The sequence below is a fragment of the Protopterus annectens genome, chromosome 16.part0 (genome assembly GCF_019279795.1).
Source record: "Protopterus annectens isolate FY-2018-M chromosome 16.part0, PAN1.0, whole genome shotgun sequence".
Taxonomy (NCBI): domain Eukaryota; kingdom Metazoa; phylum Chordata; order Ceratodontiformes; family Protopteridae; genus Protopterus; species Protopterus annectens.
In genome coordinates, this window is record NC_056750.1 from 199,173,529 (window position 1) to 199,188,976 (window position 15,448).

Sequence of the window (15,448 nt, forward strand, 5' to 3'; positions counted from 1 at the left end):
GGATTTTCAGTTTAATCAATACATCATGAGCCACCTTGATGTGATCATCTTATATACAAAATGTAAGTATTGGGAAGGGGACTAGATTAAATGGTATAAAGACCTGAAAGTGCTAAAACAGACAACAATGTGACCAGGCCTATATTATGTACAACAAAATGCACAACTTCTAATTCTATTTCTGTTGCGCTATGAAATGTGTTTAAAATATGTATTTTTATGGTGTTTTATTTTACTGAGTAATATATGGTATTAAACATTTCTGTTTGTGCATTTTCTTTTTGCTTAAATTCACCATATCAGTTGGTTCTTAGTCAACAATGAAAAGGTGTGCTGGATACATTCCAGAAATTGTACACTTCCCAAATTCCAGTTTACTCACAATACTGCTTACCATGGTATTGAAAAAATCTTTTGAGGAAGGAGTCTCACAGGTGAGGTGAAAGCTGTATTCTTCATAAGAATAAAGAATACAAGTGTGTAGCCAAAATCTATAAGACTTTAGTTTCCAGGCTAATACAACTAAAATCATGGAGAGAATTTTATTAGTCATCTTCTTGGAAGAGATGACGTCTGTAAATGTTCAGCATACTCATTCCTGAAGGTTCACGGTCACAAGCTTCTTGTTCTTTCAATAATATTGTCATACATGCAATAAACAACAGGCTTCAGACAGATGTCACATATGTCAGACTTACTAATGCATTCAGCACAGTAAACTATACACATCTTTGTAAACAACTAGCTAAGAAAGAAAGACACTGAAGCGAATGAAACATGTATTAGGTAATACGACAGATTTTTAACAGCACTATCGCTGAGTTCTGTATCAATGAAACAAGGCTATCAACAATACAAAGTTATCAAACTTAAAACAGAATATCAGAAATAGCATTTTTTGCAGGTGGCAAGAATCTCAATAGCCCCAAATGACCCACCCCAAGACTTTAAATACACCAACAGGTTGCATGCTATCAGGAGTAGAAGAACAATCCTCAACTTCCAGCTTTCTTTTGTCTTGAATTTATTATATCTAACATTTGAAATAACAACGGTATTCAGGAACCCCAACATTTGGAATACATTAAATATTTCCATTTGCTGGTCTTGCATTTGTCAAAAGTGCCAAGTACACTACCAGATAGCTAAGAAATACCAAAAGGTTCATTGAGTTTACATGCTTAATATCTACATATCAGGTGTTATAAATGACGATATCTTGAGTTTTTGTATGCCCGATGCAGCAGATTAGGAATAGTAGATATTGGTTCCTAGCCAGTCATTCCAGGTCATATTTTATGAGATCATCATACAGGTATATAAACACCACATATGCATAAATATCATAACAAACACACATATATATCAAAACACACAGTTATATATATGTGTGTAAATGTATGATAGTTGGATGGATATAGATATATATGTACATATACATATAAATATAGATGGGTGCCATTCAGTTTGTTGAATCTGCATTTAGTTGACAATACCAATTACTTCAGAATTATTGTCAGGTGTTGAAAATATTAAAAGAAAAGATCAGTGTATGTGGGTAAGGTAATTGTAGGTCTGAGATTTTCATAGGTTCATATTTCTTAAAATGGGTTTTATATTAACTTTGTCATTAAGGCCAGGGGCGATCTGCCTTACATCTAATTATCCACCGAGTTCACATTCTAACGTGTGGTTAATTAGATCACCACCCCTAATACTCTCAGTTACTTTCTGTATCACTAGGAATAAAAAATTATGCTCAGGACCAGATTGTTTAACATGTCTGGCCAAGGCATTAATATCAGAACCAATTCTGATGTGATACAAATGCTCTCTGATCCTTTCCCTGAGCATTCTATTAGTTTTACCTATATAGTATGCGGTGCAAGCTTGGCACCTAGCCAAATATATAACATTCCTAGTCAGACAACTGGTACCTGTGTTAAAATTGTACACAAAATTATTATGTGGATTAACAAAATCATAGAAGGGTCAATCGCATCACATTGCTTACATTTACCACAAGGTTGTGTATTACATTCTACATTCCTAGGTTCAGCCTGTGTAACAAAGATATTCCTGTAACATAACATATTCCTAAGATTTGGTTTATTCTTATAGACAACCCTCGGTCCATCACCTACCACTGTACTCAACTCAGGATCTAGCTTCAATATATGCCAATGTTTATCAAAAAATCTTCTAAAATGAGCAGCATCTCTAGTGTAAAACATAGGCGCTCTCAATGCTGGAAACGTGTCCTCCACTGTAACATTATTCCCCACAGAAACTTCAGAAAAATAAGGTTTAGCAGAGGAGGTTCTAAGTCCATCAACTTCACTGATTTTCATATCTAATGCTTCGACAGAATAACCCCTCCCCAAAAACATGTCCCTCAGATTATTCAACTCTTCTCGGTAACCTATATCACTGGGGTTCAGCCTTGAGGCCCTCATCAATTGACCTTTCAATACATTGTCAAAGACATATCTAGGATGCATACTCTGACGATGAAGGAAGGTGTTCTTATAACAAGATTTCCTATGTACACAAGTGTTCAAAAGGCCATTCTCAAGCCTGTATACACAGACATCCAAGAAATTGATTGAGTCAGGTGAATAGCATAGCGTAAACTTCAAAAAGGTGGTGGAACTATTGATCTTTCCAACAAAAGTAACAAGGTCTTGTATAGTACCATGCCAAATGAAAAAAAGGTCGTCCACAAATCTCTTATAACAACCTACATGATCATTAAATTCACTAGTGCGGAATAAAAATTCCTTCTCCCAATGAGCCATCACTATGTTGGCGTAGCTATTGGCACACGGGGTGCCCATAGCTACGCCATCATTCTGAATGTAAAAGGCATCACCAAACACAAAAACATTCTTCTGTAGAATGGTCTCCATAAAGAGACAAAGCATGTCTATCTTCTCCTCTGACATCGTGGAATGATCTTGCAAAAAGTACTTCATATACTTAACCCCTACCTCATTAGGGATCACTGTGAAAAGACTCACCACATCAAGGGTGACTAATAAATAGTCACTAGAGTCAGTCATCTCTTTCAAGTATGTATATAATTCCAGTAGGAATTGCTTACTGTCTCTCAAAATATGGGGGACATCATTAATCAATGGTCGTGTGAAGTATTCTATATATACTGACATTGGTTCCGTCAGCCAGCCTTGACCAGCCACTATTGGTCTCATGGGTGGTTTAGTAAGTGACTTATGGACCTTAGGGAGACCTTGAATCACAGGTATCCTTGGGTTATTAACCTTTAAATAATCAAATAGGTCCTTAGGTATCAAGTTAGATGCAACCAAATCATCAAGCATAAAGTACACTTCAAAAACCATGTCAGTTATCTTCGCCATATCTATCCTTTGGTAAAATGCCACATCACCTAGCAATTCCTTCATTGTGTCTGTGTACATATTGGTGTCCATAATTACTATGGACCCGCCCTTATCGGCTGGTCTAATAGCTATGCTAGTATCCGCTACCAAAGTGTCTAGGGCTCGTCTCTGTCTAAAGCTTAGATTAAAACGTGTCTTAGGTTTATTATCATTCTCAAAATATGCATAAACCTCATTCTCAACCAATCTAGAAAATACATCCAATAAAGGGTGTATCTGTGGTATATACAAGCTGTTACTACGAAACTTCATCACACCATGTACATCATTCATTTTTCCAAAATCAAGTTTCAACTGTATATTCCTAATATATGCCTTCATATCAATGATAGAATCAGCCAAATCTGCATTTCTAGTGGGGACAAAACTAAGGCCTTTATTCAAAACCTGTAGCTCATGTATCGTGAGGGACCTATTAGATATATTAATAACTAGCGTGTTACTGTTCTTTCCCACATTTTCTTGATCGTTGGGCCATAAGTCTCGTTGCCAGAGCCCTTCCTCTTCTGGCGGCCCCTGCTCATAGACCTGTTCCTCCCTGTCCGTTGTTGTTGAGCTATAGGGAAAGGGGTATAAGTATTCTGTCCAGTAGGATTAGACTGGTGGGTCTCACCTATATGTGTCTTTCTCCTCACCACCATCTCTACACTAGAATCACTTCTTATATCAGGATTGTCACTATTATGAGCTCTGTTGCTCACATTAATGTTACTACCCACTTGCATATGTGCTTGTTTTTGTACAATCTTAGATGTAGAACATTCCCCATTATCACAACCATTCTCAACATTAAGACGTTCCCCTTCATTGCAAACATCATTGTTCAAAACACATATTCCATCAGATACATCATCTACAGTGTTAATAGCCCTTTTATCATGTCCAAGTTCATCAACAGTCACATTAGGAGTTCTGTCACGTCTGGTAACGGAACTGTGAAGTTCCATTCTATCCCTGTTGTCCTGGAATCTCGGCCAGGTGAAGACATTATTGTTTTTAAAGTCAGTTGCGTCTCTCATTATTTTAGTCTTCTTCTGCTCTAATATACGTTTCTCAAACAAGGAAACGTTATCGAGCAACCTATCAAGTCTGATGTCAGTTTGGGAGTTAACGTATCTCAATCTAATGTTATCGTACTTTTCATTCACAGACTTTCGAAGTAAATTCTCCTCAGAGGAATGAAAGTCATTTAGTAAACGCATATAGTTGAAACTCAACTCAAGGTTGAGTTTCTGCCATTTAAAAAGTAATTCTGGGTGTGCATTACCTGAGGTAGGCATCTTAAGTATGCGTAGTCCCCGAGGAACAATTTGCTTCGCCAAGCAAACTTCAAAATGCTGGCGCTGCAATTGTAATTTCTTTAGTTTCATGAAGTCAGCCTCTAGACGACCCAGATCTTCAGTTAAATTAGCATTGCTGTTTATATCTCCATGCGGATCCAAAAGTGGTTCGTATGCCATCAACTGGTTCTCCATACCCGATACACAGTTCCTAAAGCGTTCACCCTTCCGGTCCAAAATGTCGGCGTTCACCGGAACATAAGGCAGCTCAATATTTCCATTCTCAGTATCCGCCATCCTCCTAGGTTCGTGCGCCAAATTCAAATAGACAATAAAAGCATAAACGAAGGCACACAACCAAAGGAGCCGTAACCCTGTTATCAAAGTCTGTACAAATAAGAAATCCACGGAATACAGGGTTAGGTTGCGGAAACACTATGACGCTTTTGTACTGAAGAAGTAAAAAACAAAACAGTTCTTCCACATCCAATAGTGTTGTCAATGGTATAACAAAAGAACAAGGCAAACGTAGATAAAACGAACGTGTTTAATACATGTACGTTAGCGCTTTCACCCAAATGGCTTCTTCAGACGTTTTAATACAAATGAAAAAAAGGGTTGTATTTATATAAACTATCTATAATCCTATTGGATGTCATCACTACGTAGACTTAATTAAAATGACCATGCAAGCTCAAATATAACAAATAGATGCAAAAATGAACTGCACAAAATACATTGTAAAATCCTGTTCATTATATGCAATCTAATTAAAAACATTATTAAAAACATATAGCAGCACCTGCATTGCATAAACCAAAATAAAAAATAAAAAAGAAGACGCTGAACAAAGCAACACATATATGTGTGTAAGTATGATACTGAATATGACGATATATGATAGGTACCTACAATATGAAATATTGAAATACCAAATACTGCAATAATTTGTAAAAAATATATATAAAAAAATAAATTATTTCCTCGGTCTAGGACACTTCCTATTTCTTAAAATGGGTTTTATATTAACTTTGTCATTAAGGCCAGGGTGGCGATCTGCCTTACATCTAATTATCCACCGCAGTTCACATTCTAACGTGTGGTTAATTAGATCACCACCCCTAATACTCTCAGTTACTTTCTGTATCACTAGGAATGAAAAATTATGCTCAGGACCAGATTGTTTAACATGTCTGGCCAAGGCATTAATATCAGAACCAATTCTGATGTGATACAAATGCTCTCTGATCCTTTCCCTGAGCATTCTATTAGTTTTACCTATATAGTATGCGGTGCAAGCTTGGCACCTAGCCAAATATATAACATTCCTAGTCAGACAACTGGTACCTGTGTTAAAATTGTACACAAAATTATTATGTGGATTAACAAAAATCATAGAAGGGTCAATCGCATCACATTGCTTACATTTACCACAAGGTTGTGTATTACATTCTACATTCCTAGGTTCAGCCTGTGTAACAAAGATATTCCTGTAACATAACATATTCCTAAGACAAAGCAGTTCTTCCTATTTCTTAAAATGGGTTTTATATTAACTTTGTCATTAAGGCCAGGGTGGCGATCTGCCTTACATCTAATTATCCACCGCAGTTCACATTCTAACGTGTGGTTAATTAGATCACCACCCCTAATACTCTCAGTTACTTTCTGTGGGGAATAATGTTACAGTGGAGGACACGTTTCCAGCATTGAGAGCGCCTATGTTTTACACTAGAGATGCTGCTCATTTTAGAAGATTTTTTGATAAACATTGGCATATATTGAAGCTAGATCCTGAGTTGAGTACAGTGGTAGGTGATGGACCGAGGGTTGTCTATAAGAATAAACCAAATCTTAGGAATATGTTATGTTACAGGAATATCTTTGTTACATAGGCTGAACCTAGGAATGTAGAATGTAATACACAACCTTGTGGTAAATGTAAGCAATGTGATGCGATTGACCCTTCTATGATTTTTGTTAATCCACATAATAATTTTGTGTACAATTTTAACACAGGTACCAGTTGTCTGACTAGGAATGTTATATATTTGGCTAGGTGCCAAGCTTGCACCGCATACTATATAGGTAAAACTAATAGAATGCTCAGGGAAAGGATCAGAGAGCATTTGTATCACATCAGAATTGGTTCTGATATTAATGCCTTGGCCAGACATGTTAAACAATCTGGTCCTGAGCATAATTTTTCATTCCTAGTGATACAGAAAGTAACTGAGAGTATTAGGGGTGATCTAATTAACCACACGTTAGAATGTGAACTGCGGTGGATAATTAGATGTAAGGCAGATCGCCACCCTGGCCTTAATGACAAAGTTAATATAAAACCCATTTTAAGAAATAGGAAGTGTCCTAGACCGAGGAAATAATTTATTTTTTTATATATATTTTTTACAAATTATTGCAGTATTTGGTATTTCAATATTTCATATTGTAGGTACCTATCATATATCGTCATATTCAGTATCATACTTACACACATATATGTGTTGCTTTGTTCAGCGTCTTCTTTTTATTTTTATTTTGGTTTATGCAATGCAGGTGCTGCTATATGTTTTTAATAATGTTTTTAATTAGATTGCATATAATGAACAGGATTTTACAATGTATTTTGTGCAGTTCATTTTTGCATCTATTTGTTATATTTGAGCTTGCATGGTCATTTTAATTAAGTCTACGTAGTGATGACATCCAATAGGATTATAGATAGTTTATATAAATACAACCCTTTTTTTCATTTGTATTAAAACGTCTGAAGAAGCCATTTGGGTGAAAGCGCTAACGTACATGTATTAAACACGTTCGTTTTATCTACGTTTGCCTTGTTCTTTTGTTATACCATTGACAACACTATTGGATGTGGAAGAACTGTTTTGTTTTTTACTTCTTCAGTACAAAAGCGTCATAGTGTTTCCGCAACCTAACCCTGTATTCCGTGGATTTCTTATTTGTACAGACTTTGATAACAGGGTTACGGCTCCTTTGGTTGTGTGCCTTCGTTTATGCTTTTATTGCGCTATGAAATGTGTTTAAAATATGTATTTTTATGGTGTTTTATTTTACTGAGTAATATATGGTATTAAACATTTCTGTTTGTGCATTTTCTTTTTGCTTAAATTCACCATATCAGTTGGTTCTTAATCAACAATGAAAAGGTGTGCTGCCCAGAAACTTGCAGTTATCTGTTGTGGCAGGGGGTCTACATTTAGAGAGGGATACATTCCAGAAATTGTACACTTCCCAAATTCCAGTTTACTCACAATACTGCCCCCCCCCCCCCCACACACACACACACACACATACACACACACACACACACTTACCATGGTATTGAAAAAATCTTTTGAGGAAGGAGTCTCACAGGTGAGGTGAAAGCTGTATTCTTCATAAGAATAAAGAATACAAGTGTGAAGCCAAAATCTATAAGACTTTAGTTTCCAGGCTAATACAACTAAAATCATGGAGAGAATTTTATTAGTCATCTTCTTGGAAGAGATGACGTCTGTAAATGTTCAGCATACTCATTCCTGAAGGTTCACGGTCACAAGCTTCTTGTTCTTTCAATAATATTGTCATACATGCAATAAACAACAGGCTTCAGACAGATGTCACATATGTCAGACTTACTAATGCATTCAGCACAGTAAACTATACACATCTTTGTAAACAACTTCGCAGCAGAGGACTTTGGTAAGCTAGTTAGTTGAGTAGAGTAGCTAAGAAAGAAAGACACTGAAGCGAATGAAACATGTATTAGGTAATACCGCACAACAGATTTTTAACAGCACTATCGCTGAGTTCTGTATCAATGAAACAAGGCTATCAACAATACAAAGTTATCAAACTTAAAACAGAATATCAGAAATAGCATTTTTTGCAGGTGGCAAGAATCTCAATAGCCCCATACAGAGAGCAATGACCCACACCCCCAAGACTTTAAATACACCAACAGGTTGCATGCTATCAGGAGTAGAAGAACAATCCCTCAACTTCCAGCTTTCTTTTGTCTTGAATTTATTATATCTAACATTTGAAATAACAACGGTATTCAGGAACCCCAACATTTGGAATACATTCAATATTTCCATTTGCTGGTCTTGCATTTGTCAAAAGTGCCAAGTACACTACCAGATAGCTAAGAAATACCAAAAGGTTCATTGAGTTTACATGCTTAATATCTACATATCAGGTGTTATAAATGACGATATCTTGAGTTTTATGTTGCCGATGCAGATTAGGCGGAATAGATATTGGTTCCTGTGGGCGTCAGTCATTCCAGGTCATATTTTATGAGATCATCATACAGGTATATAAACACCACATATGCATAAATATCGTAACAAACACACATATATATCAAAAACACACAGTTATATATATGTTATGTAAATGTCTACATATGTAGTTGGATGGATATAGATATATATGTACATATACATATAAATATAGATGGGTGCCATTCAGTTTGTTGAATCTGCATTTAGTTGACAAAAGGAATTACTTCAGAATTATTGTCAGGTGTTGAAAATGTTAAAAGAAGGAAGATCAGTGTATGTGGGTAAGGTAATTGTAGGTCTGAGATTTTCATAGGTTCATAGATTCATAAATTACTACTAGGCTAACTGCCCTTGTGAGCCACTTCAAGCCTAGCCAATTATCCCATGTGAGAATCAACCCCTGCAACTTGCGTCTGTAAGGTAAACACCTAAACCATTATGCCATACCAAAAGTTTCACCATAAAGGGCTGGGAGTATGTAGAAATGTCTGCTGTTTAGGATGAGAGTGAGGAGCTAGAGTGTGTAGCGCATATGTGTTGCTCTATGTGGTGTGTGTCTGAGTGTCCTGCATCTTGTGCTATGGTAGTGGTACAGAAGGGATTTCTAAAGTAATATGTAGTGCTTGGAATATGACAGTGGTGGGGTTAAAGTTAATACGCATGAAAAACATAGTGCTGGGGGGGCTCACTGAACAAAGGATTATGGGTAGGGTTAAAAATTCTCATTTATGTTTCATGCACATAGTTAGGACTAGAAAAACTGACACATTTCATTCTGGCCTAATTCTGAAAGTAAATCTGAAGAATGTACATTCCATATGTTTGTCTCCACTTTGCAGAACAGCATATCTATTTCTCTCCAAGTTAGTCTAGTTAGCTGTTTATTAAATAAAGATTACATTCTTCCATGTAGCTCATATAGCTTTTTAAGACATAGCAACATCTGATATCTGCTTCATCCTACAGAATGACTTTAAGAACACTTAAAATCTGTAATTTCTGCAAATAACCAGTTGTTGTCTCTGTTGTTGTTGTGCTAAACCCACTGACACATGGTCCATCTGTTATATCTACTGCACTTTCTCTATAGTCAGAAGGCTTCAGGCAATATTATCCAAATTCTCCTTGGCTCCTCACATAATAGGATCATAGGAGGTTACTAGACTATTGGCCCTGAGGCCCTTATAAGCCTAGCCAGAAGTTTAGCCCATGTTCAGACAAGTCAGCATCCAAAGCCCCTATCCAGCAGGGACATAGGTGGAATCCCAGGGGTGTATTTTCTGTTTCCCATCCAGTTATGCAGGTTGTGCTTAAAAAGGGATAATGAGGTACTCTGCTTGATGTGGAGAGGTAGTCTATTCTACAAATGGGGAGTCTCTGGGACACAAAACTGTCCCACCAACAAGTCCTATTGATATCACAGACCAGGTTGAGGTCGTGAGTATGGGTTGTTCGAGTGGAGCTTGACTTGCAGATATGGCAGCAGTCCCATCAAGGCAGGGTCTGAGATTGCTTTGTATGCCAGAAAGAGGTCACCTCTGAGGAGTCTGTATGAAACTGAGTAGAGGGACAGGGCTTTAAGCCTATCCGTGTAGGGTAGATGTTTGAAGTCCCTGAACAGCAAGAGTGAATATATGAAAATGGGGACTACATATACAAAGTCTGAGATAGCTTTGTCTTGGAGTATTCCCTTTTGACAGCGATAAGATAATCTTGCAGTTACTTTAAACAAGTGGCAGTAGTGAGAGGGTACATCCCCCCACTGGGGATGCAGGGAATCTTGCTCCCCACAAAAAACAACATAAATTTTGTAGTCACATAATTTAAGGTTTTATACACCTGTACTATACAGGTAATGTCAGTAAGCTTGTTTGCTTCCTTCAGGAAGTAGATTTATTTATGCTTTATGGAGCAATGTATTTTATTTTATTTGTCAGCCATCAACCTGCCAAAAGAGAGACTGACATACATACCATGTCACTACCGACAGGTTTGAGGTGAGTGTTTGTTTAATAAAACATTAGAAGCCTCTAATCTGTCAGAGACTGCCACACCCTCCACCCTTGTTTCCTACTCTAATAATTAGAAGGTCGTCTCAATTTGGCTAGCCAGAATAGCCTCTGCCTCCAGCTGAATACATGATATAGGTACTGGATAAGTCATTGCCATATTTTATAAAATAGTTATCTCTTTAACTTTTACCTCCAGAGTTATGGACAAAGCAAAAACTAATTTTGTAAAAGGCTTGCAATTAAGAGCAGTTTTTATATAGATATTATTAACTTAGAACTTCTAAAAATAATTTCTAGTCTTAGTACGGATGGAGCAAAAGACTGAGAACAAATTAGGGGTGTCCTTCCAAAATCTGGACATTTGACAGATATGTTTTATATTTAGTATGTTAATGAAGAAGGCTGTTAACATCCATAGCAGCTAGCTACTCGCCAATGTGAACTTTGGCACTAGATGATTATCACATTTGAAGTGACACCCCAACTCCATGTACAAACTGGGAAAATGGATTGTGGATGAATGGATGGATAGAATGAAGAAGGCCATAATGTGAATATACCCATCATAAAAAGACCTGTAGGAAGAGGAAAATAGAGGGTACTTAAATAAAACTATCCCGATATTTATGAAAGAAACTCTTGCATCCCCAAGGCAATTGATCGGATTTCCTGAAATCCTTTCTAAAATTGTACAATCCCATCTGTAGAGGCATTTTGTGCCCCCCCCCCCCCCCCATCAGTATCACAGCACCAGAGGAACACAAATTTGTCAGGATACATATGTTGTTGAGGTAGTCCAGCCAAGTGCAGTTAATGTGGTCCGAAGTTTGCACTAACAACCATATGGAGATAGAGCCAGAGTAATGAAGCTTAAAATGTATACTTTAGATAAGATGCGTAAATAGGTACAGTCAAAAAATAAATACACTTTCGGTTGTGCTGAAGGGAATGTGGGAATCTTGAAAATAATAAAAAAAAAATAATCATTCAGAAAACTGATGTGTAAGAGCACAGGTCAACTTTGGGATGGAGGCTTTGTGATTTGGGTTAAAGGAATGTAAAGAAGTATTATTTCACATAGAAAGTGGTGAGCACACAAGACAACCATTTTAAGGAGGAGATAGTGAGTCCAAGAATAGTGCAGAGGTACAGAACATATAGCTAGACTTAAAGCAGGTCTTGAGGAGGTTATGATACAGCAGTTTCATAACTTGGCTGGGCAGCTTAAACACAGAGCAAAATAAAGGGAAAATGGGGAAGGTACTAAGTAGACCTCATTTGTCATTATGTCTATATTCTTGATGTTGACTCTATGACCAGAGAACTGTAAACAGCCTTTCTCATCTCAGACTGCAACATTTCGTAAGCAGTAAAGAGTTATTTAGTGATACCAAAATGTACAGCCCACACTTGTATTTTTATTACTTCCGAGATATCTTTCTCACGGCTTTGATCAGTAACTGTGCATCTGAAAAGTAGAGCTATTAAAAATTGCTACCCCTTACTCTCTTCCATATCTCTTTGACTGGGGCACCTGTTGAAGGAATTTCATTTGTTCAGTTAAAGTTATGGGATAAAATTCCAACACATTTCCAGTAGAAAACAATGAAACACGATCCCAAACTTATCTTTTCATCACAGTTGCAACAGTAAACAACAAAACACTGCTTTTATATATATATATATATATATATATATATATATATATATATATATATTCCCTATTACTGTAGGCATGACATAATACAAGAGCAAGAGGTTACATAAACTTTAAAACTTTAAATGTCTTATATGCCCATTCAAAAGCATCTCAGTACAACCAACGCCAGGAAAAAAAATACCAGGAATGATGACTGGTAACTAAAACTCCTTCTGCTTTAAACATCAGAACTACTAGAAGACTAAACATACAGTGCAAGGAAAACAAAGCAGGTAGGCATATAGGTTACAGATGTTTAGAACCCACAACATTTCTGAGCCTAGCTAGAAATGAAACTGGCAATTCTTTAGCCTGTTCGTGACAGAAAAACCCACACTCCAGAGCTGATTAGAGGGAACACCATTAGTAATCTGAGACATACTTCATAGAAAAAGCTGGAAAATAGAAATGTCATAAATCCAAAAAAAAAAAAAAGCCCCGTTCCACTAGCTTTGATTTCTTTGTTGTTTAATATGCAGCAGTTTCCAGTCAGCAAGACCTGGGTGGATTTTTTTCCAATGAAGTATCAGAACCATTAACTATTTATACACCAAAAGGATTGATTCACAGAAAACTTACTTTCTTGCAGCCAATTATCTGCCCCCCCATGTAATTTCCCAATGCTATGATCTGACACTTCTTAATTCATTCTGGCACGTCACTGTCTGATCTCAAACTAATTAGAATGGTTTAGTTGTGTAGCACAGAGGTTTATGACAGCAGACATTTTACATTAAAACAACTGAATTGCACTGCATCAAGTGTTTTCTTACCATCCTACATGGCCAGACTCATTCCCTCCAAACTTGCCAGCACTGTCCGATGCTTGTCTTCCTGGCTTTCCATTCCCATCACATTTCCACTTCTTCGAAGTTAGTCCTCGGGCACAGGATTTGAATCCCAGAACCAAGTCTAAACCCTAAAACTTGCCTGCGCTTTTCTGCCCCACAGAGCAGTTTTGACAGCATTTGCAACTGAAGTGAATCGGGCTGCAAAGACAGCTTGCTGCAGGTCACACTCTCAACTGTGGGATACAATGGCCAGCAGATGAGGCTACAGAAAATGAAGGTTGGGGTTTCAGCTCACAGTTTGCTTCTCCTTCCTCTCGCACATAGACTCTGAACATTTCCAGCTGGCAGCAAATACACTCATCAAAGTCTCTTCACAGCTGCTGGTAGTCCCTATAACACACTGTGACACACAAGCAGGCTGAAGGGGTCCTCAAAGGGGGATTCCAACACACAGCAAAAGAACAGCTGTTCTAGTAATCCAGGGAAGATTTCATTAAACAGTCTGTTTTTAGCAGCATGTATTGAAAGTACTTAACAGCCATTTTAGGATGTGGAAAAACAAAGTAAAAATCCTTCAGACACTGCAGTACCTGTTAGGCATTTTTGCTTCCCCATTCCCAACCTAAGTGATGCATCTCCTTAAGAAAGGAACATACTCACTTCTGGAATTAGGGCAATGTTTCAGCTGTTGGGATTCTCTAGAAAGGAGACTCCTGTCCCACTGCGCTGTGAATGTACTGTCCTTCACCTAAATCTAAGAAGTCGCCTACAGCTGCTATGAATGAAGATGTCCGTTGCCAGCGCTCACTGGTAACCGGTGTTATGTTATGGAATGGAATGTAAGTGCACTGCAGTACTGAAAGCTGCACTTTTGGTGTCATTGAGCTATTTCAGTTGCCCTTGCCCTCACTTCAAGGACTACCTTCCACACTGAGACATTTTTATTGACCAAACCCATATTTTGACATTCCAATTCTGCTTGACTCAAGTGACTGTATCTCCTTTCTCTGATGATACTTCCTTGCTGGCACATGACACCAATTACTTCTAGTTATCCTGCCTAGCTTTACCTCAGTGTTATACAAGTTAAAGCACTTCTAGCAAACAGCAACAACAACAGTGTAAATTCCAGTCCCATGATGTCAAAGAGGTCATACCTGAAGCCCTGACCCCTCAGTTCAGTGTAAGTGGGTTGCTGTACTGGGTAAGCTTATCTTCAGGCAAGGTACAGAACTGAGATTCCCCTGCTTCAGTTCTAATGAGTCATCGTCATCATAATCATCATCAGCTCCCAGCAGGAAAACAGTTATCAGCTTTGCCCCTTGTTTTGTCAAACAATTTCAAGGGATGTGGGTGGTACTGCATATATTACCTACTCCTATACAGTCAGTGTCTCATTACCTATCTATGTAGTTAGTGTTCCAGCACGCGTGCAAGTATATGTGTGCATTTGTATTATGGCTGTTTAACCTGTTAAGAAATATTAAATGAATAAATTCTTTTTACGGTTTTCTAGCACTGTGATACAGAAGAATGAAGCCCTGACTGCATCCCAGGTGACCCAGGGTCAATTAACTGTTCTTGCACCTGAGGTGCAAGCAGGGAGGGCTGGGCATGCCCATACTGTTGGGGGGGGGGCACACTAAGGCACATCTCACAGGGGATCCCTGGCCTGATAGAAGTGAGGAAGAGTTGTCTTTAAATGGAAAAGACAGGGACAACTCTGGTGTCTGAGACACTAGCACTGAGGGATGGGCATACTCATCAGGTTTGGGGGTCATTCATCTCCAAGTGAAACACTGGCCTGGTGGATGCCACAGCCATACAAGGGAGGCTGTTGTCCTTAGGGGAAGCAGGCAGGTACACTGGCTGAGTCACCACAGACCCAGGGCAATATGCTAGCATGTCCCCATTGAACATCTACCCCAGACATGCAACAAATGTGATGG

At 37.9% G+C, this 15,448-nt stretch overlaps 1 protein-coding gene across 1 annotated transcript in view; it reads right to left on the minus strand.

Annotated features, from left to right (window-relative positions):
• LOC122790866 (rho guanine nucleotide exchange factor 40-like) overlaps positions 1–14,053 on the minus strand; it is a 1,619,416-nt gene extending 1,605,363 nt beyond the window's left edge. Inside the window, exon 1 of the mRNA XM_044058526.1 lies at positions 13,482–14,053. Coding sequence (XP_043914461.1) covers positions 13,482–13,484 — 3 coding nt within the window. The 5' untranslated portion in view covers positions 13,485–14,053. The remainder of the gene's footprint in view (positions 1–13,481) is intronic.
• Between the last annotated feature and the right edge of the window lie 1,395 nt (positions 14,054–15,448).